We start from the raw sequence: 24,678 nt of genomic DNA on the forward strand, positions 1-24,678 counted from the left end.
GGTGTCATTATTTCCGTATTGGTTGTTTCCTGTTCATCAAGGCGTAGCATTTCCTCTTGTGTTCTTCTTTTGTGCTCATAAGTTCGTGTAACTGGCAGCAGTGGGTGATCATCATCAGGACTAGCTCATCTAGCTAGACTAGCTGGTCAGGATTAATCTAATCCAGGTCCTGAAACTGGACATCCTCTGAACCATCCTGAAACACACCACACCTCCTCCATCCATCTGTTTCCTCCCGCATGGTGGTCCAGCATGCTGCCTTTCAAGATGTTGGGCCCTCTCTTCCTCATGTTTTTACAATGTGGTGAGTGATGATACTCTACAATACCTCTTTGTGCATCTGAAATGTTATATGGTATTTTATGCCGTGACTAGGGGTAATTATGTTAAAATACTGAGGTATTATCTTGCTTGCATTTAGTTTCAATAGCTCTGCATGTTACCTGTGAGGACAAACACAAAAACAAACTGAAGCATAAAAAAACAAGACTATAAGGCTGACAAGGTTTTAGTAAAAAAAAAGTTATAAATGCAGTTGCAAGAACACTACTTTCCACTCATATCTTGGGATGTTTGACTTGAAAGAGATCTGACTTTAGTTCTAATTATGATTAGGGTCCCCCTGCTTTTTCATCAGTTTCTCTCTGCAGTTGTTTCTCATTTTTCACTCTGCACTCTGAGTATTTTGTCAGAGTGATTTTTATTTGGGGTGCCTTAATTGCGCGCTCTCTCTCATGCCTCTGTGCGCCTTTTTCTGCCTCCCTCCTGGTTAAGGAGGCCGCTGTGGAAATTATAAATTAAAGTTTTGAGTCTCATATTTTACCTGCAGGACTCGTGTTTTAATGCTTTCGTTCATCGTTTGTGATATGAAAACGTAAGAGAAACATAAAGTTTGCGTCCTGGTATTAGTTCAGTTATAAAATCCAAACGCGTCTCTCCTGCCGGCCACCGGCAGCGCTGCCAGCCGGAGAGTCGACCACATTGGGCGGTAGAGGAAGGGATGCAGAGACGCTGTTATGTGTCTGTTTAAACAGGAGTTTAGCCGACTTCACTGCATCTAACAATTTAGCTTAGAGTGTCAGAGCTTGGAGTAGGAAACATTCATTTTGAAAGAGGAACAGCCAATGAGGAAAGTCCAACACGGCCGGCCGACTAATGTTGCGGTCCAGCCAAAAATCTAAAATCCTCTTTTTGAGTTTTATTAGGAATAATCAGACTTTAAGACAAGAAAAATGAAAATTGTCATGCATATAGCATTTGCCTTTTTACATCTCTAACAAGATTCAGTGAAACAGATATTTTTTTTTAAAAAAAGTGTGACCTCATGAGCTCATCGTTGTGAAAGGCTTTGTGGTAAAAACTTCCGATGTAGCATAGTAAGTTACGGTAAACTGTGCTTTCTGCTTGTGCTTGTGTTTACTTATTTAGGTAGTGGGGTGGGGTTGTTGGATTTCATTATTGAACTGAACTTCTAGATTTCTTAGAAAGGTGCTGTCAGTATGTAGTCAGAATTCAACAAACTGAACCAAACTTTCTGTTCTTATAATATTATATATATAACTTTCCTGTTAATATAAATTACACACTCTCCTTTTAAAAAAAAAAGGAAAAAGAAGAGAGGGAATTGTGTTTATTTGTGTAAAATAGTAAATTTTTGATCTTTCCCATTGAATTAACGATAACAAATAAATTATTATTATTGTTATTATTATTATTATTATTATTATTACATAATAATTAAAGTTTTGAGTCTCATATTTTACCTGCAAGACTATTATTATTACATAATAATAATAATAATAATAATAATAATAATAATAATAATAATAATAATAATTGGATATTTTTTGTGTGTGTTTAAAATTGGAATTTCCTACATTCCTAAAGTGTCAGTGCTGATGTTTGTTTTTTATTGAACAGTGGTGAAGTTCATACGGCTACATCCCAAATTAGTGATTTAGCATGGTTAGTCCTGGAAGTGTGACAGCATAGTGTGAGCTGCAATAGACCTTTTTCACATCAGACATTACGACATGTGAAAGCCGGAAGAGCACAGGAGCAATTATTAAAATGAATGATGGCTGAATCTCATCTAGTTCTTCCATTATTCAAGACCCTGGTATAGTACATTATGGTTCAACAGGAGGCACTTGGACACTGACTATGGCAACTCCCACCCTTGGATTCATCATCCAATAGATTTGAAACTCTGTTCAATCTAGGCTTCTTTTGGCATGTGAATGAAACTGAGCCGTTGTTAATGTTTTCAGTTCCACCTGTGCTTGTCCTGCTCTGACAAGTCTGCTGTGAAAAAGGTGATCTTACACTGTTCAAAATGTAAAAGATGTGCATTAGTGATCTGATCTCTACTTTTATTTAAACATTATATTTATTCTGCTTTAAACATATATGTCAGACATGCAAAACACAATAACAAATAAGAAAAAAACAACAAAAACAAAGGAAAAGAAGAAAAACTAGTAATGATGTACGGTTTAGTTAAATTTAAGTCTCAACTACTGAAAAATCTTTTCAAAGTCATTGGAATTACCCTTTAACACAAACTTTTTTTTCTAGAGGTCTACGAGCTTGAAAGTCCTGTTAGCCATTGATTCAAAAATGGCTTTAGTGCTGTTTTCTGTTTTGTTTGTTGCACACAGCAATTGCATATCTGGCATGAAGATAACAGAAATATGCCATCTTTTTCTTCTCACAACTTAAATTACATACAGTAGGAAATATACCAAGTAAACATAAATTGGGGCACAAAGGAAGTTTTTGGGTTGTTTTTTTTTTTTGGAAAAAAGTGATATCACAGGTTTCCCACATTGTTAATTACAAATGTGTACTTTTAAAGTCCAATAAAAACTTTTCTGTTTGTGTATCAACAGATACAGCCAGTACATGTCCCACTGAGTTAAACCCTCTCAGCCTGGATCCTCCTGAGGTCATAGGACAATATAACACAACAGTGTCTTTCAACTGCACCAGCACAAAAGAGTATCATGATGGGATATACTGGAGAGAAGATGACATTGAGGAGCACACAAATTTTATCACCGTGACACTGTCATTGGACTGGCATGTAGAGGCCCAGTGCAAAATAAAGCTGAATGGAACTACTGCATGCAGCAAAGACCTTAACATCACTGTTTACCGTAAGTGTTTCAAATAACTATTATGGAATGAAAAAAAGAGCAAAAACCATAAAGTAACTTCATTATCTAATTTTGTTTTTTTTTATAGAGGATCCAGAGAATGTTGACATGTTTCCTATAAACCACATACAAGATGTAAGGGAAGATACACAGTATGTGCTGCAGTGTGATATCCTCAATGTTGCCCCGGTTAAAAACCTCGTTGTGACATGGTACAAAGACAATAAAATCATCATGACCGAGTCTTTCACCAACACAACCAAAACACCAGTAGATGAGTCTTCCGTTCTTACACACAACATCAGCAGAGGAGACAATGGAGCGCAGTTTAGATGTGAGGCTCAACTGGACTTTGGGTCATATGGACCACAACGTCCTATTATTTCATCTAAGACACAGTCTGTTTCTGTGCACTGTGAGTAATCATTATGTTGTTTCCATATAAACTTATATTTTACTGCCAAATTTTCACAATTACAGAACTTGATTTTTTTATTTTTATGTTTCAACTTAGTTTAATCATCAAAAGGTTTACATTTGTCTTTTCAGATGCTCCTGAGTTCAAGAACAAAACTGATATTGATGAGGTCTATGTGGAAGAGGGTGATAATGTCACCCTGAACTGTGAGGCTGAGGGGAACCCTGCCTCTGTCTTTCATTGGACCGTTGACGGGGTTAATATTAATATCTCCGAGAACACCAGCAATCTCTATATTAATCAAGTGAATGACAGCGCAAATTACAGCTGCACGGCTTCCAATTATCTGGGTAACATAACTAAGCAGATGCACATTCATGTTGCAAAAAGTACCATGGCCGTGGCCACCCCAGAACCATCAGCAGCAATGGGTATGTATCCTTATGTCCTTCTCATTTGTTCAGATATGGGATATGTATCACTAATATCTGTGTTGATCAACTTATGGATTCTGTTGTTCTTATTTCTTATTGTGCACCAAAATGAAGCCCTGACTATATATGTTTGCTTTTAAATGGCAGATTGCCCACTAACATTGACGCCTGCTGAAATCGTGGTGAGATTTGGAGATCCAGCTTCAATAAACTGCAGCACATCAGCCACAGATGATTTTAAAATCGGCTGGGAGGCTGTAGTTGGAGGCATAGGGTCTGAAGAACCCTCTGTGCCCTGGATTGTTGACAAACTGGAACACTGGGGCATCGAACCCAAGTGTTTCATTACTCTACCTAATCTCCAGTGTACTGTGATGCCAGTCATCACTCTTTATAGTAAGTAGTCGACAGACATCTCCAGAGGGTTATCCTAACAATCTCTAATGCTTACAGAAAAGAAAAATACCCCTTTACAATACATCTGCAGTACACTTCAGAAGCAAAGTAAATATGGAAGACATGGTGGTGTACACTAGCCTGGAGAAGCACAGATAATGTTGGCATGAAATTAAATTAAATGTGTTTGGGTATAAAACATTAAGCCTGTAAATACTAATGCATTTATGTATTCTTATTTATTGTACAAATGTGGTTACAATTTTTACAATTTTTCTTTGTTTTTTGTTTTTCCAGAGACTCCAGACAATGTGTCAATCTCTGACTCGTATAATGATGTGATGGTGGAGGGTATTGAGCGCCAGTTGACATGTGACATCATCAATGTGGCTCCTGTAAGGAACCTCACAGTGAAGTGGTACCGAGGCAATGAAATTGTGGAAACACAAACATTTAATGACTCCACTGTGACCCCAATGAATGTGTCCTCTACCTTGAGAATCATTCCTGGGAGAGCTGACGATGGAGCACATTTCAGATGTGAAGCTGAGCTGCACCTGGGACCAAAAGGACCAGAGCTCATCCCCATTACATCCTCTACACCTTACACTGCTCGTGTGCACTGTGAGTTTTCCACTTATCTATTTATTATTATCATTTTGTTTTTTTGTTCTTGCTGAACACATCTCAAATGTTCTCCATTTGACATTCATTTAAATTATGTTTAATTGTAGATAAGCCAGTGATCGAAAATTGTCCAAGTAGATACACTGGTACAGAGCATCAATTCAAGATAGAAATGGTGTACTGTGAAAGTGCTGGCAACCCTCCACCCAGTGTTGCTTGGTTCAAAGAGGAAAAAGAGATCGATGCGTCTAAGTTTCTCACCAGGTATGACTCAGGAGACTACCGGGCTGAATTTGAAAATAAGCTTGGCACGATCAACACTTCTGTTGCTATCACAATTGAATGTGAGTACATCAGATCTGCTTGACTGTATATTTCATTACTATAGCACACATCATTACTTTCCATGATTCCCAAATGCACTGTATCAGTGTTGATAAGTTTATATGTTCTTTTGCTGTTATTAAATTCTAATGAGTATTTTTGATACAATGTTCACAGATAGTGCTTCATTTACTTGTAATGATCACTATGATGTTGAAGAGAATGTTGGGACTCCATGTATAGCAGAAGGAATGCCTCCGCCGACCATCACTTGGTTTAAAGATGGAAATGAGATGATTCCTCCAAAGCTCTGGACAAGGAATCATAGTGGGAATTACTTACTTATAGCAACCAACAGACATGGAAAAGCCAACCACACACTGTATCTTAATGTTCAGTGTAAGTTTTAATGTTTGGAATTACAAAAAAAAAAGCCTATATATGTTGTTTTCTTCACAGTGAATCTAAGTGATTTGTGATTATAAATACATTTCCCAGCATTGTGCATCTTGCAGCTGATGCAGTGATCTAAAATCTCACCCTTTTCTCCACAGATGCACCAGTGATTGAAGTGAGATATGATGATAAGGAGGTGACTGGGGGTGGAAATGTGACTTTTGGCTGTAGTGCTGAGGGCAACCCTTCCCCTGGGATTGTGTGGAACTACACATCTGCAGGGAATGAGGAAGAGACCACTTGGGGGCGCCAGAAGAATATCAACATCATTGGAGCCACGTCTACCAACGCTGGTGTTTACAACTGTACTGCCACGAATAGTGTTGGGAGTGTTACAAGATCTGTCAGACTGAGAGTGAAAGGTATTATTATTATTGACCCTGTGCAACACCTATGGAAATGTTGATGTTGCCATACACAGGTTACATTAAAAAAAAAATCAGTAATGGCAGCAAGAGGTGAGAAGTATCTTAATAAATGTTTTTTTTTTAATTTTTTTAATCTTGTTTGTCTTACAGAGGAGTACCATGGAGACCCCCCTTTACCTCTCTGGTTACTAATTCTAATATGCATCGCCGTCGTCATCATCATCCTCCTCACCATCCTGATAATTTACAGGACATGTAAGAAAAATAAAGGAGAATATAATTTTAGACCTGTCACAACTAAAGATGATTCAAATATCCCCATGAAAACAATGAGTAAATGAGGAAGGAGGCTTAGGATGTTTATTAAACTACTTGTGGAATAGGTAAGATCAAATCACCCATGGGGTTATTTATATTGACTTATATGGCCTACAAATACTGTATTTTCGTTTTTATTGTGTATGTGTATGAAAAAAATGTAAAAAAAAAAAAAAAAAAAGAAAAAAAAAAAAAAAGCTTTTTTGTATTTGTTTTCCAAACAGTGTAACCAATGAAACTGAACATTTTAATGCAGATTGTTTTTTTTTTTTTTTTAAATAACTTGTATAATCTATCTTTTTTTATTCTTAATAAAGTTACACAATAGTGCTTCAGTGTTAATGTGTTGTGTTTTTATTTGGAACTGCTTACTGTATATACTGCCATGACTAATTTTGATCGGAAATTAGTATTGTACATAAATAATCCTAATTTCAGATTATCAGTAAAAAAAAAAAGTAAAATCAGTAAAGTCTCTAGCTATAAATTGAGTCATTCATAACCTTAATAATGCCATGAGCACTGGTAAACCTTAGTGGGTTGGGGTGGGGGGGTGGTGATGGTGATGCTCTGCCAAGGGCAATACAAAGATCATGCAGCTCAATGCCTTGCACAAGGACACTTCAGCCGAGTAATATTATAAACCACACATGGCCTGAGAGAGTTTAAACGAAATATATGATTTGAAGCAACACAAACTGCCAGGATAGCACAGTCCTGTAGCCATGTGTCGTGTGTGGCTCAGTACACTGCCCCTTTAAGATTTAGGATTTGGGAGTGACGCGGATATGAAAGCTAGTTTATCCCTCTTTGCTTCGCTATGAAAAATATTTGGACAAACAGACTGACGACTAGTAGGCCAAGTTAATTAGCCAATTATGATGCAGCTTTACATTATTTGTTAAAGGAACCAAAACCCGAGTGCGCAGTGTTTACGACTGATTTATCACCTCGGGATTATTCTCGCCAGGGCCGTCCTCCCGAGCTGTTGGGATAACTTTGGAGAAGTTCTTTGTATTCGGGATAGTCACACAGCTTGGCCAACAAGCTGAACATGGACTGGGGCACAGAGCTTTGGGTGAGTCCATCATCTGGCTCGCTGAGATAATAACAGTATCAGGATGGCAATCATGTAGTTTTTTTTTTTTAGCCAATGTTTTTTGAGAAAGTCGCTTAATGTCTGAAGAAGCAGGGGAAACGCTGGCTCGGTGGTTCTGATTGCAAGACGGTGCATTCAGGATCGTGATTCTATTATCGGACAGCGTTCTTTAGTGTTAATCGGTAAAACAAAGAGCATCAAGTGGCAGAAGCCCATTTAACAACATGTTGCTCTTTCGCAAAGTGAAGCGCGGTTCCAGCTTATTTTGAATCCACGTTTGCACACCGATATGGCTTTTGTTGGGATCTTTGGGTTTTGAAATTCACCCAGTTACTCCACAGGCTTTGAACAGAAGAGATGTAACGTCAGCCATTTGGATATCTACAGTGCACGAGGCAAACAGCTGTACTGTTACTTATATTTAAAATCCATAATTGCATTGTGAAAAGAGTCCTTCCCCTTGTTTCCCTAATTTCTGGCGTTTAACCATCTACTAATTAATCATATTTCGAAGTACTGAATCAAAAGCAACCTGGACAACAAGTCCAATTTGTTAAGTATTTCTAGACATTAAAACATCTGGATGAGTGAGAATAATCAAAGACATAACCCTAACCATGTAAATTATGATTCTACAGTGAAGGCTGATGTCAAGTTAGAAAAACGGGTCAAAATACTTTTTATTCTCCATATACACAGGTGTTTAAAGGAGGATTGTTTCAAGTGGGATGTTACAATGTTTACAATCTGACACACCTTGCTTCCATAGAGATGAAATCAGATGCTGTCATTTGTCTTGAAAACAAGCTTCATCACTGGTGAAATGCCTTAATGGGTTCACCTGACTGGCATGACTAAATATTCAACAAGCAGTGCACATACTTCAAGAAATCTTCATTTTCCAATTACATGTGATGGTTTTATTCGTTGGATTGAGTGATTATAAAAGTAGATTTGTTAGGACATTTTTATTAGGCTCAGTAGACTAATACAGTGATTCAAATTTCCTGCTTCTGCTGGTGATTTTAAAAAAATGACTGCTTTTTACTTGGCCACAATAAAGCTCATGATTATCTCATTTCCTAACAAGTCAAGGTGTTACATTGAGGCTAAAAGCCACTTCCTGGATGCAACAGTAGGACCAAGTGAAATGTATGTGGGGAGCAGACACTTAGTGACGCTGTCCAGAATCTAAACAAACTGTGCTGAATAATCCCACCATGCATGATATTACCTTGACAACTGCTACAGTTTACGTGCCAGCCACTGCACCATGGCGATAATCACACACATTTGCAAAACACTCACCCATGCACATTCTCAGAGCACCAGAATATGTAAAATGGAGCATTGCAAAGATGAGGATAGGGAGGTTGTGACCTCATTACAGAGTCTCCCCCTAGGCCTCGTTCCCTGTCCCTTTTTTCTATCCTACGTGCTGGTGCAACAGCCTAATTAGTTTTGCCCTACTTTGATTGAGTCAGAGAAACATCCGTACCACAGTATTAATCAGAGGCCCTATCTCTATATGGGATTGTTTTCTGTACAGTGCTTTACTGATTGTACAGGAAATTGTCCACACAAAGCCACTATTCTGTTTCAGTCAATGTGAAATAAAAATGGTTTCTTTCAGAGCTGAATTATTATTTTATTCTTTGAAGTTTCTGTGCAGTTGATTTCTTTGGCGACTAGCCTCTCCTGTCAGGTTAGACAAAGCCCTGCAGGCATAATTGGTTCTGGTAATGTTTGGCTGGAGAGTCATCCCTTGGGCCATGTCAGCTCTATGGCATCTGTCCCCTGATTGTTGTTAATCCTGTGGCTATTTTAAGCCACAAGTTTGCAGCGTGTAAGATCAGTGTCTAGGCATTAGCTATCGCGGTGAGTGCTACGATGCTGAACCTGAGAACTTCAGTGTGGCAGGTCTGGTCGGGCCAGGCCCCTAATTTTCTAGAAGACAGGGTGACTCAGGGCTGAAACATCCAACCAAGCCTTGTAGGTCGGTGACTCTTAGGGTGACTCCTTTATAAGTTATGTGGCATTCGCTTCATGCCAGTTTTCTCTGTGGTGTTACTGGAAGTATTGGAAGATTAATTGTTTATGGATGCTTGCTAGATTTAGATACGTGTGCTGTCTTGAAGCATGTCTTCAATTCTCAGGGCTGAACTACAAATCAACAATGGTGGCATGAGTGGAGGAGAAAAAGATGATACCAAATCTCTCCGAGGAATGGGTTACAATACTTGAATGTGACTCAGAATGTCTAACTAAATATAAAGGTGTGAAAAGGGCTGAGGTAATAATGAAAACAGCCAGAATGTTAGTTTTACCAGAAACTTGACCTTTTTTGCTCAATCAACATTTGACAGTTGTTAGGAGCACAGTTTATATACAATACATTTATGCTCTATGAAAATCACTTTAGTACAAATACAGTCAATGTGGATCTATAAATATAATTTAATGATGGTGGGTATTATTAACTGTAGTGATATGACAGCCATTGGTGTTTGACGAGACACTAATTAATGTCTTATCAAGCTATTGATGTATTTTAAGACAGTTTTAATGAGGCTGTTTTTTTTTTCTAATTGGGGCATTCTTATTTTGAATCCAGCAGTTACCATTGATTTATAGAGATCAACAGATGCTACTTTTTGCCATTTATAAAAGAGCACATAGAGTTCATCCGAGGCTCATTCTTTTTCAACAATGCTGCATTCAACTTAAGAAACATATGACATACATACGCATTTTTTAGAGTCAGCTGATGTCAGTTTCTCAATTTATGTTAAACTGATGCTGCTTCTTTTGGTAAAATTTGTGTCCCTTAATTAATTATTGTAGGTGTGTGTGTGATAAGTGACATTTGTTGCACTTATTTGTAATCTGACAACGTCTTATAAAACCTCCAGTAGGTACTCCAGGAGTTTTAGATAAGATCACAAACATATTTTAGAAGGAGCAAATGGGCCAGCTCTCTAAGTCAGCTACTTCCATCATTCGTGATTCTGTGAAATATTTTTAAAGATGCTGTTTTAGTATTGGAACAACTAGCAGTGGGAAAACAATCCAATAAAAATGTTATTTTCTTCCCCGGTGTGAAAATTATAGACCCAACTATGGATGAAACACAGTGTTTTAACGCCATAATGGGACACAACTTTCCCAAAATATTCCTGACAGCATAAACACTTGGACAGGGTATCGTTTCAATCACTTTAGAGTTACGTCATGCTGTGATAGATATAAATAATAAAATTCTAAAGAAAGGTGCCAGGACACTGACTGAGTCTCCCAAAAAGATTAGTTTATTCAGGTATACCTGGTTTAATCATGTATGCCAGGTTTACCTGACCATTAAAGGAAGCAACTCTTTAAAGGACATTTGTGATACACACTTGATCTTAATGCATAGCTTTTCAACTGTCAAGCTATCTTACCTGAATCTGAAGTTTTACCAACATTGATATACAGGTGTGCACCATGCATCTGTATTGTATATGGAATTGTAAATATTGTATTGGGACTCAGTATTGATGTCACTTGGAGTGGGATTAGGGGCAAAATACTGGTTTGGGGAAATCCCTACTGTCCAAACTACATAGAAGCTACACCCACAACATCTTACCTAACAATTTCTGACCTCCACATCAATCTCCACAGTAGTTGACTAGACTTCCACAGACTGATCAGCAGTCCAGAAACTGAATATGCAAATAATAGACCTATCTATGCAAAACACCTGCAGGCAGTATAACTTCCTATTTCTACTATCATAGCCATTCCATAATTTGATACATAAACTCCTCTTAGTAATGCAATTGGCAATCTAAAACTTATATATTGAAAATCTTTTCAGCCTTCCCAGTTGTAACCTGGTGCAAGGTCTGACTACCAATCCCTATCTCTGCATTGGCCACTGTGTGAATGCATCTGAGTTTCCCCCTCTCCACATTCCTCATCTATCACAGTTTTCCATGTTACAGTGGCTTGTATAAAAGCTTCTCAGAATTTGACCACAACACTAGGTCAGGCCTCGACTAACAGGCGCTGTATGTTGCCAGTTGTGCTTTATGCTTACAGTTATTCTTATTTGCTCCTTACCAGTTCAGTTGTATTTAAATTGCATTTTGATTCCTGCAGTCTTCAACACTTGGTTAATTTATGTGTTTGAGGTTATGTTACTGGGTACAACAAAGTTGTTTTTTGGGTTAATGGCAGCGCATCAACTTTTCTCCAATTATGAATCTTATCCAACATTCAATGTGGTTCATGATCAGCATATTCATAATTGCAGCCACAGTCTTTTATGTGGTGAGGTTGTGAGGGTACTCTGAGTGTGCTGGATGCAGGCAACTACTGCTCACGTTTAAGTCTTTCATAAATAAATGAGTCACTTTCTAGTTTTAAGTGAGCCACATATGAACAAATGAAACACTGAAATCCTGCTACAAGCTTATTTCAGCACTATTCTTCTCTACCATTTGTATTTGCAGGTCAAATACAGGACAATAAGCTTTACACATCCAAGAAAAAAAATCTGTGAACTGAAATTGAACAATATGTAGTTGTAGGTTGGCTGTGTTGAATATAATTACTTCTGTTCCGCAATTAATGACACTAAATTAAAGCCTATAGGTTAGCTGTTATTTTGGTGAGGGATTGCAGGCCTCTGTCTTAACCTTTAACTGTGTTCTATAATTAGGCTAAACATTGTCTCATTCATTTGGGTTTTGTCTCTTTTGTTTTACCTGAAGGGGAGAAAAAGGTACAGAAGAACTTGGCCCAACTTGTCAGGAATCCCCTTTCGAATTGCCCCCTCCTCAATACAAAAGGCAGCAGCAAAGAAAGCTTGGAGTACAGAGTGCAGAGTGAGAGAAGATTGGCTTAGATATCACTCTTAACAGACTTGTCTGAACTTGAAGGTGTCATAAATTGCTCTACGTGAAAAAGGAACAAGAGGAAGAGAAACACAATCCTTCATTAAAGGAAAAGTCAGCAAATTCAGTCGTACTGTGCAAGAGATCTATGATTTTTACACTAGACATGCACTAGATCAAACATCTGCTATAATAAAGACTGTAAAGCTCATTTGATATAATTCATTCAAGACTGCTTTTCTAAACATTTCACTCCACACAGTACAGCAGGATATGTATCAAAAAGAGCACCTCCTTTTTCCAGCCTGAGAGTTGTGTCCACTGTTGTGACCCTGTGTCCTTTGACTGTCCGGAAGTTTACAGACCATATCCAAGATTTTGTGCACATGTGGAGAGCATTTGTGGAATCCAACATGCAGGAACAAACCTTGATGTGTTTAGTTTACTGCCCTCCATTCAAGATTCCTTTACATGGCCTCAAAGTGAACCAGAGGAACATCCCAGTTCTTACCTAGACGTTAACACATGTTTCATATCCTGCAGTGTGTTGGCTTAATATCTTTTCCTTATTTGTCTCTCATGCTCCTTTCCCCAGGACCAATATGACATCATTGAGAAGCACACACAGTCTGGCCTGGAGCTGGTAGAGAAGTATGTGAAATTTGTGAAGGAGAGGACAGAGATTGAGCAAAACTATGCCAAACAATTGAGGTAGGCCTCGGTTGTGTCTTTCTCCTATACGAACTGCCTCAAATGCTTGTGTGTGTGTGTGTGTGCTGTGTTTGTATGGGTGCACGTTAAAAGGATGTTTATGAAATGTTTGTGTGGTCTTATGACTACTTTGGGACAGAATCTAACTTGTGTCTGAAACACTGGCCTCATTCTCCGGCAGCAGTGTGCTCGTTCTCTCCCTCATGCTCTCTCTATGCATGTTGCTCCCTCTCCCAGTTGTCTCCCAGTCTGCAGGCCCACATCTGTTGTAGTGCTGAGCTTTGCTGGAGAGGAGAGGAAGTGGGAGCAGACTGGCACATGATAGACAGGATGTGGTCAGAGGGAGAGTGAAAGAAGGAAGAACAGGAAAAGAGGAGCTGTTTCAATATATTTATAGTGGACTGTTTTTAATCTCATTGTTTAAACCAACAAGTAGTTGCACGAGAACAGTTTAATTTTGTGAGCTCCCTTCAACTATCATCCATCTTTTTTGACCCATTTCCCTTTGAGAATATGTGAAGTATCTGACCACCAATTAATTTAATGCACTTTCGCTGTCCACAGGAACCTTTCAAAGAAATATAGTCTAAAACGGAGTGGCAAAGATGAACCAGAGTGCAGGTGAGATGTAGGTTTTGTTGCAAAGTTGTTGGGTTTTTTTTTTCCAAGAAACTTAAAAGAATGCATAATCAAAAAGTATAGAATTATTCTGAGGTATAGTATTTTTCTTTTTCTTTAAGGAAATACCTTTAGATGCGTAGCAATGTCAGCTGAAATTGTGCTTAACTAGGTCAATTTGGATTTACAGCCCGGCCCTAATACTCGCTCAGGGATCTAACAAATGAAAACAGAACTGTGCTGCAATTAATACCACATTTCACTGTTAAGAATCATTTTTTTCATTAGTGTCATCCATGCTGTATTGTGGGGATGCTGTTGGAGCCATTTAAATGACCCTAGAAGGAAGCAGGAATAAGGAAGTCATGAGCTTCTTATCATGACTTGGCCCGTTGCTGGCTTCTCTTTGAAGAATCATCATCTTATCAGTGGGCCCCATCACTTTGTCCTTATTTCTCCACCCTTTCCTTTCTCCTCCTCTTAAATGATAGGTTATCCAGCTACCAGTCATTTTTGGACATCCTGAATGAGATGAACGACTACGCGGGGCAGAGAGAGCTAATTGCTGAGAACATGATGATGAGCATTTGCATCGATCTCACCAAGTACCTGCAAGAGCTCAAGCAGGAACGAAAGACGGTGAGCTTGATATGGAGAGGACCAGAAGTGCACTGTGTCAGCCATCAGCATATTAGATTAAATGAAATTTTGGCACAGATAAAATGATGTGTTTGAGACTAAAAATGTTGCTTCAAACACACTGTGTGCAAGCTTGTCAGAGGAACTTTTTACAATTTCACCTGGAGCTTGTTAACTACTATATTGAGATGGTATATGTGTATACACTGTACTAATATACTGGTATGTGCTGTATTCAAGAGCACCCTGAGAACACGCCATGTGGGATATTTGGAGTATGCAGCACACACAGCTGAGGAGGAGTGTAAAGGGTGAGAAGAGAATAGAAGGAGATTTAAAAGGAGGAGTGGAGATGTGGAGATCTCAGTGTTATGGCAGGAAGGAAGGCTTACTTAGAGTCTCCTCGGGGAGGCATGGTCTGAGCGGTGGTGTGCCATTTCTCTATGAGGAATGCTTTGGCTCTGTCCTGTTGGACTGCAAAACACTGCAGCCATGTTCAGGCTCAGGCTGCAGACGTGATGTCTCAACCAGACACACTGGTATTTGTTTTCTTGTCTGTTATGTTGTGTGGCTTTTGGAGGTCATTGTTTATTCTGTGTCTGCCTGTGCACATGGCTGTCTCTCTCACTATGTCATCTGACCCTCCTCCCCTCTTCTCACTCTGTCTATTTTTATGAATGTTTGCAGTATCTGATGGAGGCCAAGAAGGCCCAGCAGAGTTTGGAGAGCACCTACAAGCAGCTCGACAGTGTAAGTGTTGTCTTAGAATTTTAAAAGTTTGATCACATTTTTTTTTTTTTGTTCTGAAGAAGCATCCAACATGCTTGATGTACCATGACTATATTTTCTACTGTGATAAGCAAAGCTGTTGGATATATTTCCTGTTGGGTTCATTATGAATAGGAAAACATAGGAAAAGTTCTCTGTCAGTGAACGGCTACACATTCAGTGTGGCTATATTTGTCTATAGTAAAAACAGATGGGCCGAGTGGAAAGCAGTCCCCCGTTTTAGACTTGTGTCATCAATCTAAGACCTGTTCAGTGATGATTGGAGATTATACTGTCCTATAGCCTGAAACCTCCCCTATCTGTCTTTTTAGACAGACAGTGAAAAATGCTTTGCTCTAAATAGCAGAACCTCTTCATATTTCATTCAGGTAATGGCCTCGCTTAGCTGAATGAACTGAACATGGTCTTTTTTCTTTTTCTTTCTTTCTATCTTTCTTTTTCTTTCTGTTCACCAGAGTAAAAAACGTTTTGAGAGGGAATGGCGAGAAGCAGAGCGTGCAGCACAGTACGCCGAGAAGACTGATCAAGACATCAATGCCACAAAGGCGGACGTTGAAAAAGTAACAAGGAGGGGGGAATAATCTACATTTTAGGACACAATTTCACAATACACAATCTACAAAAGTAGAATCAGATGCAGCTGGTTAACCTGTTTGCTGTATGTGTGGTTCTAGGCCAAACAGCAGGCTCATATGAGAGCACACGTAGCAGAGGAGTGTAAGAATGACTACGCGGCTCAGCTCCAGAAATACAACAAGGAGCAGAACCAGTTCTATTTTAATGATATGCCACTCATCTTCAATGTAAGTGAATTACATACAGCAATATGACATCACTCCTACCCTCAGAATTTATTTAGGTTTTAACATCTGGCACAGTGATAACTAACTGTAAGCTGAACTCTCATAGATCTAAAGCCAGAGATGAATTCTTCAGTTTCATTTATTCATTTTTGTTTTACCTCTTCACATGCTAAAGTTTTGGCTTTGAGGGTTACAATAGAGCATTAACAAATATTTTAATAATCATTAATAAAAATACTTAATAAGAAGAAAAAGTAATACTTTTTTCCTTTGCCATATAAATATTATATTGTGATCTTAAGACACACATTGTATTATGTATTGTCTCAACCCTAATAATGGCAGTGTCTGTCAACTGTTGCTTTGTGTTCACTAGAAATTGCAGGACTTGGATGAGAAGCGAGTTCGGAAGTTGGCGCAGGGCTACATTTTGTTCTCAGACACAGAGAAGCATGTGATGCCTATCATTGGCAAGTGCCTTGAAGGCATTACTAAAGCCGGCACTAATGTTAATGAGAGAAATGTGAGTTGGTCACCAAAATACTATATATTGATTTTAATATTAAGTATGGCTTAATGCTGCCCAGTTGTTTTAACTGTACATGTTTTTAAAAATAACTTCTGATTGCTCTTATACAGGACTCCATGGTTGTAATAGAGCAGAACAAGTCAGGCTTTGAGCGTCCTGGAGATGTGGAGTTTGAGGACTACAGTCAGGGCATCAACAGAGCCTCCTCTGACAGTAGCCTGGGAACACCTAAAGGCCCCATGGAACTTCTGGGAAAGAACAGGAGCAAAAACTTTTGGCTTTTCAGCAAAAGGAGTAAGGTAGGACACAGCATGCTTAACAGAGCACCGTGGAGTAATTTAGCCTAATAACTAACGAAGGTGGTTTTTTTTGCATTGTGGAAATTGTGCAATGAATGCGTTAGCAACTCGCACTGTCAATGATCAACCGCGGAACATTTGAAAATCTGCTGATGAGCAGTCAGTCAGATTAGTGTGTGACGCCTTGCACGGCCATGTTAGTGTTTGAGACAGCAGTTAGAGCCAGGAAATCCCCTCTACTGAGAGCACTCATGATGGACTTGTGGTTGTGGCTTCACACACATCATGCAACACACACTTATACACACACCCTTCTCGTCTCTAAAGCTCAGTATAATAATGCATGTACCTCTCTCATTATATTATACATGAACTTTCACACACACACCCTGACACTTCTAGAACAGGTACTTTGCATGACTCTGTCCCTGACTGTGAGTAAAATAAACCTTGCCCCACCCAACACAACCCCCCCCCCCCCCCCAACCACCACCCTCTTTCTCTGCAGTATGGTTTCCAATAGGTCAACTGGCAGTCAACATTCTGCTGTGCTTGTGCTTTCATCAGCACGGGGCCCAAACAACATTGAATTTTCCTCTACAGGCATCCACAAACACACTGCTCCCATTATACTGCTCAGAACCTAGCATTATGTCTCGCATCACAATAAAATCTTTGTGCCAACAGTTGGGATGACACCAGGTTTGCCATGTCAGAAAATCTGGATCAGGTCCAACCACACATTCATGCTCTCAAATATCTATTTGGGTCAAGAGAGCTCTACCACATTGGAAATCATTTATCTTATTTCAAAGGAGCATTCTTGCTGAGGTGTCGAAGTTGGTCCAAAATTAAACTGGTGATATGAGTGGCTGACCACTAACCAGCCAATGCCCCCCCCCCTCCTTTCGCAGCAATAAATGATCCCTTCTTTCTTCCCTGCAGTGTTTGCTTGTTCAGCGCCTCTCTTCTCTCTGCATGTCTTACTGGCTGTGCTCTGCTGTGCACTGACTCTTCCTGTTCCGTGTATGTGTGTGGCGCACTGCTCTGTGTCATCAGTCATGCTCTCCCAATTAGGCCTGTAGCAGTATGAATAGGAGGCTTACTATATTGGCTGCAGTGAACTTTTGGTTTATGTCTGGCCCCTAAACATTCCCACTCTTAACTGCTCTCCTGTACTTAGATCCCCATAACTCTCAAGTAAAGTAGCACCTTCCCAGTAGATGTTCACATAATAACAGTGCTGTACTTCCAGCTCTCAGTATTTACACAAGAGGCCTTGTTGTAGGGCTGCCTTAGACGTTCAGTTTTAAAAAGTAGAGGATATCAGCCTCCTCCTGTGTAATTTAGCTGATCGATCCCACTCCCACCTTTCCACATAGACATGCAGCTGAAACAAGAGATTTAACAATCAGAACACAGTAGTTCACTCCAAGCATGTTTCTAATTTAACGTCTTTCTAAGAGGTCATACAGGACATTCATCAAGCCTCAAAAAATCGATACACTCAATTCCACTGTGGTAATTAAGCAAGCTATTTATAACTACTAACTCCCATGATGAACAAATTTATATTTTATCTATAAAGGCCAGACTGGGAGAATGGTGCAGGTTCATGAACTGTGAACATGACTTTTCACTCAGAATCCTGGTGATTCAGTTGGCTGATTTGGCTTAAGGAAAATTTTTGTTTTCTATGTAACATCAGTCTTATTTTCATTGTTTGGGGCATTTTACCTCTCAGGTATAAAAATATTTTACTGGCCATTTCACTGTAGAGACACAGGATTGCTATGACCCCACTACACATATTTATACAGCAAGATTATTATTATTGAAGTGATGCCTTAATAGATTAGTTGTAAAGCTGTGTCTTTGCTGTGTCCCCTCATCTGTGTATTGAGGCTGGGGAGTAATGTATTATAATGGGTAAAACTGTGAAAATAAGAGTCATGTTGTAAAAGTAAGAATTTTCCTTTTAACCTATAAAACAATACAAATTTAGTTTAGTCTAGTTTTGCCTGCCCCAGTTTCTCACAGAGGCTCACTCTACCCTTGAACCTGGCTTGAGTTTGACTGCAGGTGTTGGGCTGCTGTGGCACTGGTGGAGAAGCTGTGGGTGGTTGCTTGCTGTGTTATTTTGGGCGTTGTTTTTTTTATATGTGTGTGTGTGTGTGTGTGTGTGTGTGTGTTTGTTAGAGCCAAAGAGACAGATGTGTGTGTATGCTTTCATGCTGTCTGGGATCTTGTGCTGGGTTTGCTCCAGTGTTGTCTTCCTGGCTTTGTGGTGTGCTTTAAGGTGTTGACGGTGTCTTTTTCTTTCCCTTGTCACTTTGTTTTGTTTTTGTCTTCCCTGTCTTCTCTCTTCTTTTTATCCTTCAATCCCCCTCTCCCTGATCCCGTACACCACCCGTTATCTGCATACCTCATGCTCGGGTGCTGGTACTTTGGTCTCGCCCTACCCCAGCTCTCTCCCTCCACGCTTCCACCTTTCTCCACACCCCCCGCCCCCTCGCCCGCTAACGGACCCCCTTCCCCCAAGTTTGGCCGGGACCCCCTGTCGTACTGTTTGAAGGAGATCAATAAGACAGTCAAACCCAGAATCTCTTCCTTCCGGACGCTCAGGAGATCGGTGAGTCACCAGGAGAGATGGTTCGGGTGCTTGGAGACCTTCACCCATCGGGGCTTGCACATCATCCTGTGTTCCTTCCTCTGCAAACCCTGATCACAGGACTAGGACCAGCATATATTATACTGCTCACAATAGCTACTCCACTATTTTTAATATTTATATGTGTTAAAAACATGTTTTTAGGGTGAAACACTAGAACCACTTTTAAAGATATTATAAGTTTATTTCTATACACATACCGTTTCTTTCTCCCTTAGAAGTTTACACCAGAGAGGATCACGGTAATATGGACAACAAAGTTGGTGTGGGGGTCTGAATTGGGTGACGCATAAATGGCCACCTTTCCATTACAACTGCTCATCTCATTATTATCAGTATTCCTTTAACAAACCTTTGAACTGATCATGCAGCAAAGCCTTGTCCTTGAGCTTGTATTGAAGAGGTGGCCACCTGGTGGTGGAGAAAGGGACAAATGCTTGGTAGCACAAAGGGGATTTTGAGAAATTCATAACCTAAATTTTGAAACATTCATAATTGTGTTGTGCACTTGCTTGGATCATCTTTTCCATCCATGGTTTTATTTATTGAACTTGTATTTAAAAAAAAAAAAAGAGTGCTAAATTGTATTTGTTTGTTCCATGGGTGGTAATTTTGGGTTCAGCTCATTGTTGTACGTCACTGGTTTCACATCAATTGGAAACCTGCTAATATTTTCATATATCTTAGTAACAAGAGTATGTTGTTAGGGGTAACAACTGTTACTGGGAGATCTGAAAATAATATTTTGTCAGTCAAACAAACATTGGCCAATGAGCTGACCTCAAACCGCAGGTGTGGTGTTGTTCTCACCATGGTTGCTATCACACTTTTAAGTATGAGAAATAAGTACAGTGTTGAAACTCCCTTCCTGTGAACCTCTGCAGCCTACAGTGACAGAAGACTTCGCTCATCTCCCTCCAGAGCAGCGCAGGAAGAGGTTACAACAGAAGCTAGAGGAAATTTGCAAAGAGTTGCAAAAGGAAGTCGATCAGAGGTGTGTGTGTGTGTGTGTGTGTGTGTGTGTGTGTGTGTGTGTTTTTCTGTGGATTGTGTGGGATATATGGGTATCCTTCTGCGTATTAATAACCGTCTCTGTCAGAACCTCTCTGGTGGAAATGTGGATATAATATTCATGCTGTGCACATCAGTGTGTGTAACCCTGTGGTGTCTGTGTGAGTGCTCGAATTGTTTACCCAGCCCTGAGCTCTGCAGGGAACCAATTTTTACTGAAAGTCACCCCCCCCTTTCTCTCTTTCTCTCACTTGCTCTCTCTCTCTCTCTCTCCTCTCTTCAGTGAGGCCCTGGGGAAGATGAAAGATGTTTATGAGAAAAATCCTCAAATGGGAGACCCTGCTAGTTTGGCATCCCAAATCAGCCAGACATCCCAGAATATAGAACGGCTCAGGGGAGAGCTCAACAAGTATGAGGTAAACCTGACCTCTGTCGTTCATTCATATTGAGGTCACCAAGCTCTTATTTAATTCCTTTTACAGTTGTTAATTCTCATATGAGATCATTAAGCTCTCAGAGGTTTATTGTAACTTACTATGGAGTAATTAGGCATCAGTTGTTTATTTATTATATTGTGAGGTAAGCAGACACTTTGTACAGTATGTGTCACATAATATGTCAACAGGGCTTCTCTGTCAGGCAACACTATGAGGTAACACTGCTGAGGTAAATTTAGCAAATTTTTGGCACTGACCCAACATATTACATGTGTACATGTTAAATTTTTAGATCCTGTTTTGTAACTGCACATTTTTTCTTGTCCTTTTAGCAAGTGTGTCGGGTTGGGAACAATTGCCCGTAAAGCCCATTGAGGCACTGTGCGTGTGATAATGGGCTATACAAATGAACATGACTTGATATATCTATCGTTAAATACATTATAGTAAATAAAGATTATTTAGTAGAGCATCTTTCACAGAGCAAGGTCACAAAGTGCTTCACAAGAGTAAAATAGTTAAAAATAAGACCATAAAGTAGTAAAAAAACAAGCAAACAATAAAACATAAGCAACATCTCACAGTAATCAATGTTTAAGATTTCTGTCACCTTTTCACTATGGCTCTCCTCTCTCATGCAGACTTGGCTGGCTGAAGCAGGAGGTCGAGGCGACACTTTGCGCTATAAAGCTCATTCATTCAACAACAACGGAGCTCATGACGTACACAGGTAGCACTTTATTCTACTAACATTCAGTGTGTTTGACACAATGAGGTGTTGTCTGCCAAACACAGGAAACCTATGTTTTTTTCTACAGCCCTGATGGAGCTCACTCTGATGAAAGCACTCCTGATCCCTCCCAAGCCATCTACGCCGAATTTGACGATGACTTTGAAGATGAGGAACTAACTGCTCCTATTGGGAAATGCACAGCTATGTACAACTTCCCTGGTACGTCACAGGCTGTTTTTGCTGACTGCCTTACTTCTCATTCTTAAAGAGTACATATGCAAGATGAGGAATGTAGTAGGCGGCCTTTTGTCTTGCTATAACCCTGTGACCTGTGAAGTATTATTAACCACTGTAGATTGATGTTATCTAGCTAAATAATCTTTGGGTTCTAACTGTCGAAAGAATTTTGCGTGAGAAGTTTTGAGCATTTCTGGAAATAAGCATGAGCTACAAAGAAATTTGATGATTAGGGAGATATGGCACTAACAAATGCATGCACAGTAGTGCACTTTTTATCTCTTGTGGGTGATCATATCTGTCAGAATTTTAGTAGCTTGCTCTTTGAGTAGACAAATAATACACATAGTCTCTGACAATATCATAATTGTGTAGAAAAAAAATCCAGCTGTTAATAAGGAAGGAAAACATTTCTGGAACCTACACAAGAAGAGGGATCTGTACCATTTGAGGACACAAAATCATGAGTCAAAGGTTTTATTTTCTGACTAATATTTTTTTCCCAGTTGCCCTACCTTTGCTCTGGCTGAACTGGGTATGTATAATCTTGTATGCATAAACTAGCACAGATGTATTTGCTAGCCTGTCCCTTTCCTTTCAGGTGCCAGTGAAGGGACCATCTCTATGCAGGAGGGGGAGGTGCTGGCCGTGGTAGAGGAAGACAAAGGGGATGGTTGGACCCGTGTCCGTAGGAACAATGGGGATGAAGGCTACATACCTACATCTTATGTCACCATCGCCCTAAACAAATGACAGACACATGAAGAACAAGAGAAGAATTGATCACTTCACAAAACTGTATGCAGTTCTTCCCATGGGACCAGTCATAAAGAGGCCACAGCATTATGGGCGGGACCGCTGGCGTATCCAGAGGGGGGTCCAAATGAGGTGCTTTAATATCTGAAGAGAGGTGCCCCACACGGGCAGAGGAACGATGCTAACAGGATGTTCCTCATGGCTTACAATTCCAGCCTGAGTTATTGTAATCCCAATTACCTAAACCACCTGAACCACAAGGTTATTTCACTTTTTGATATCATGTCAATAATTTTTTGGTTGTGGTTAATAAGTGTTGCATGGATCTTAGGCACCATCATGATTCGAGTGCTTGCCTCGTTCCATAGCCTAAGAAGGCATTAGCTTCTGAATGTGAGAGGAAGATGAAGAAAAGGAGGAGGAGGAAGAGTGCTGCTGCCATCTTTACACTGAGTGTTAGTTACCAGTAATACTTAGGAGGAAGTGACCTCACCTGTTTACTTTTTTCAGTTAAATACTGACTACTCTGACCCACGGTAGTTAACTCCACAGATGAACCTAAAATATATGATCTGTTGCGGTTCTTATTTCTCTCAAACGTGCCACTTTCTAGCTATAATAGCACCTGCGAAGATGTGTGGCACTATCACTCTGCTTTTGCTTGGAGCGAAGATCTTGAGTGGCTTCCAGGGAATTAGTGCAGTTTGGAGGAGAATGCTTCATTTTTGGTTTTCAGCTATTTGTGAGACCCTGTCACATGCACACAACCGTACAAACACTTTAATGTTCAGACAATCACAGCCATATCATCGCTAAGTTCATTTCAACCTATAGCAGTAACAAGGATATAGCTATCCTCTTCCAATAGTTACAACCTGAAAAATGTACTAAAAATAATTTATTACAAATGTGTATGTTAAACGTTTGACAGAAGTTGTACTTTGTATTAAGGATGTTGTCACATTTTTCTTTTACCCTTGCACACACAGTGGACCATTTGTAGCCACAAAAGGGAGTAAATAAATGCACACATAAAATGTGCTACATTAAGACTATTGTATTTATGTATAAATAATATATGTTTTAGCTATCACAACACCACTATTGTCTTATTAGCTTTTTAGCCATTCAAATAAAGATTGTTACATCATGACAAGAAATTAAAAGACTCTAATTATGTTAATATTTTGTTTTGATTTTCACTTCACACATTCTCAAGTTGATCCATGAGCTGTTTTTATCTGGTTTTGGAGCCAGCAGAAAGCATTACTCTTCAAGTAACTGCTCATGTGCCTTTCTGGTTAAAAGCATTGTGTATATACCATTTTTGCATACAAGACATTTTCTTTTTTCAAGACTTAATAAATGTAAAGCACATTTCAAAGTTAGAAGTGGTTATGTCATTTCTTGTACTTGGAAAATAAATATTTGAAGCAAACCCGGTGTCTGTCAGTCCCATAAAATGTGTCTGATTTCTTGACTGATTTTGTGAATTTCGGGTCTATAGAGTCATTAAATACAGTTAATATTTAAAAAAGATTGACACCCACTTTAGCACTTTCTGTACGAATGTTTCTGCTCCCTGCGACAGTTAAGTCAATACTTGTGAACATGCATCACTTTTAACTGAGGCTAGAAACTGGAGAACTTGAATGCTGACTTCACAGGGATGAAAATGTGGCTCCGTATAATATAAAATAGATGAGGCAGTGGGTGGATGAAAGACTTTGACATAGGTTTTGCAGGTCAAACAAAGTTTACTGTAAATTCTGCTGTCATAAGATAAGATATGACTTTTATAACTGAAATATATATATTCCAAACCATTTTATCCACATCAGTCATGGAGCAACTTTTAATTTTACAACTTAATGACATCAGATATTGGTGGGATTCCTTTGTTATTTCTACTTTCATAAAGGTGATTGAAATGTTGTGTGCACAGAAAAAACACACATTTATTCTAA

At 39.4% G+C, this 24,678-nt stretch overlaps 2 protein-coding genes across 7 annotated transcripts; both read left to right on the forward strand.

Moving 5' to 3' along the window:
• The first annotated feature begins 54 nt into the window (after nt 1–54).
• Nucleotides 55–6,584, forward strand: icam5 (intercellular adhesion molecule 5). The gene is made up of 10 exons (XM_067570272.1): nt 55–304; nt 2,892–3,158; nt 3,247–3,573; nt 3,708–4,007; nt 4,158–4,406; nt 4,704–5,030; nt 5,141–5,377; nt 5,535–5,756; nt 5,912–6,175; nt 6,332–6,584. The coding sequence occupies exons 1-10, from the start codon at nt 253–255 to the stop codon at nt 6,520–6,522; spliced, it is 2,436 nt and encodes an 811-aa protein (XP_067426373.1). The 5' UTR covers nt 55–252; the 3' UTR covers nt 6,523–6,584.
• Nucleotides 6,585–7,270: 686 nt separating this feature from the next.
• On the forward strand, nt 7,271–24,149 carry trip10a (thyroid hormone receptor interactor 10a). 6 transcript variants are annotated; one of them, XM_067615862.1, is made up of 16 exons: nt 7,271–7,577; nt 13,074–13,189; nt 13,754–13,810; nt 14,299–14,446; nt 15,134–15,196; nt 15,691–15,795; nt 15,910–16,038; nt 16,415–16,561; nt 16,678–16,866; nt 19,334–19,498; nt 19,756–19,779; nt 20,422–20,531; nt 20,832–20,964; nt 21,627–21,715; nt 21,804–21,937; nt 22,557–24,149. In XM_067615862.1, exons 1-16 carry the CDS (start codon nt 7,554–7,556, stop codon nt 22,706–22,708), a joined length of 1,785 nt encoding a protein of 594 aa, XP_067471963.1. In that variant the 5' UTR covers nt 7,271–7,553; the 3' UTR covers nt 22,709–24,149. The 6 variants fall into 6 exon arrangements, with proteins under 6 accessions (XP_067471963.1, XP_067471966.1, XP_067471965.1 ...); XM_067615865.1 differs by lacking the exon at nt 19,334–19,498; XM_067615864.1 differs by lacking the exon at nt 13,754–13,810.
• Nucleotides 24,150–24,678: the final 529 nt, after the last annotated feature.

This window comes from Thunnus thynnus, chromosome 17 (assembly GCF_963924715.1).
Source record: "Thunnus thynnus chromosome 17, fThuThy2.1, whole genome shotgun sequence".
Taxonomy (NCBI): Eukaryota; Metazoa; Chordata; class Actinopteri; order Scombriformes; family Scombridae; genus Thunnus; species Thunnus thynnus.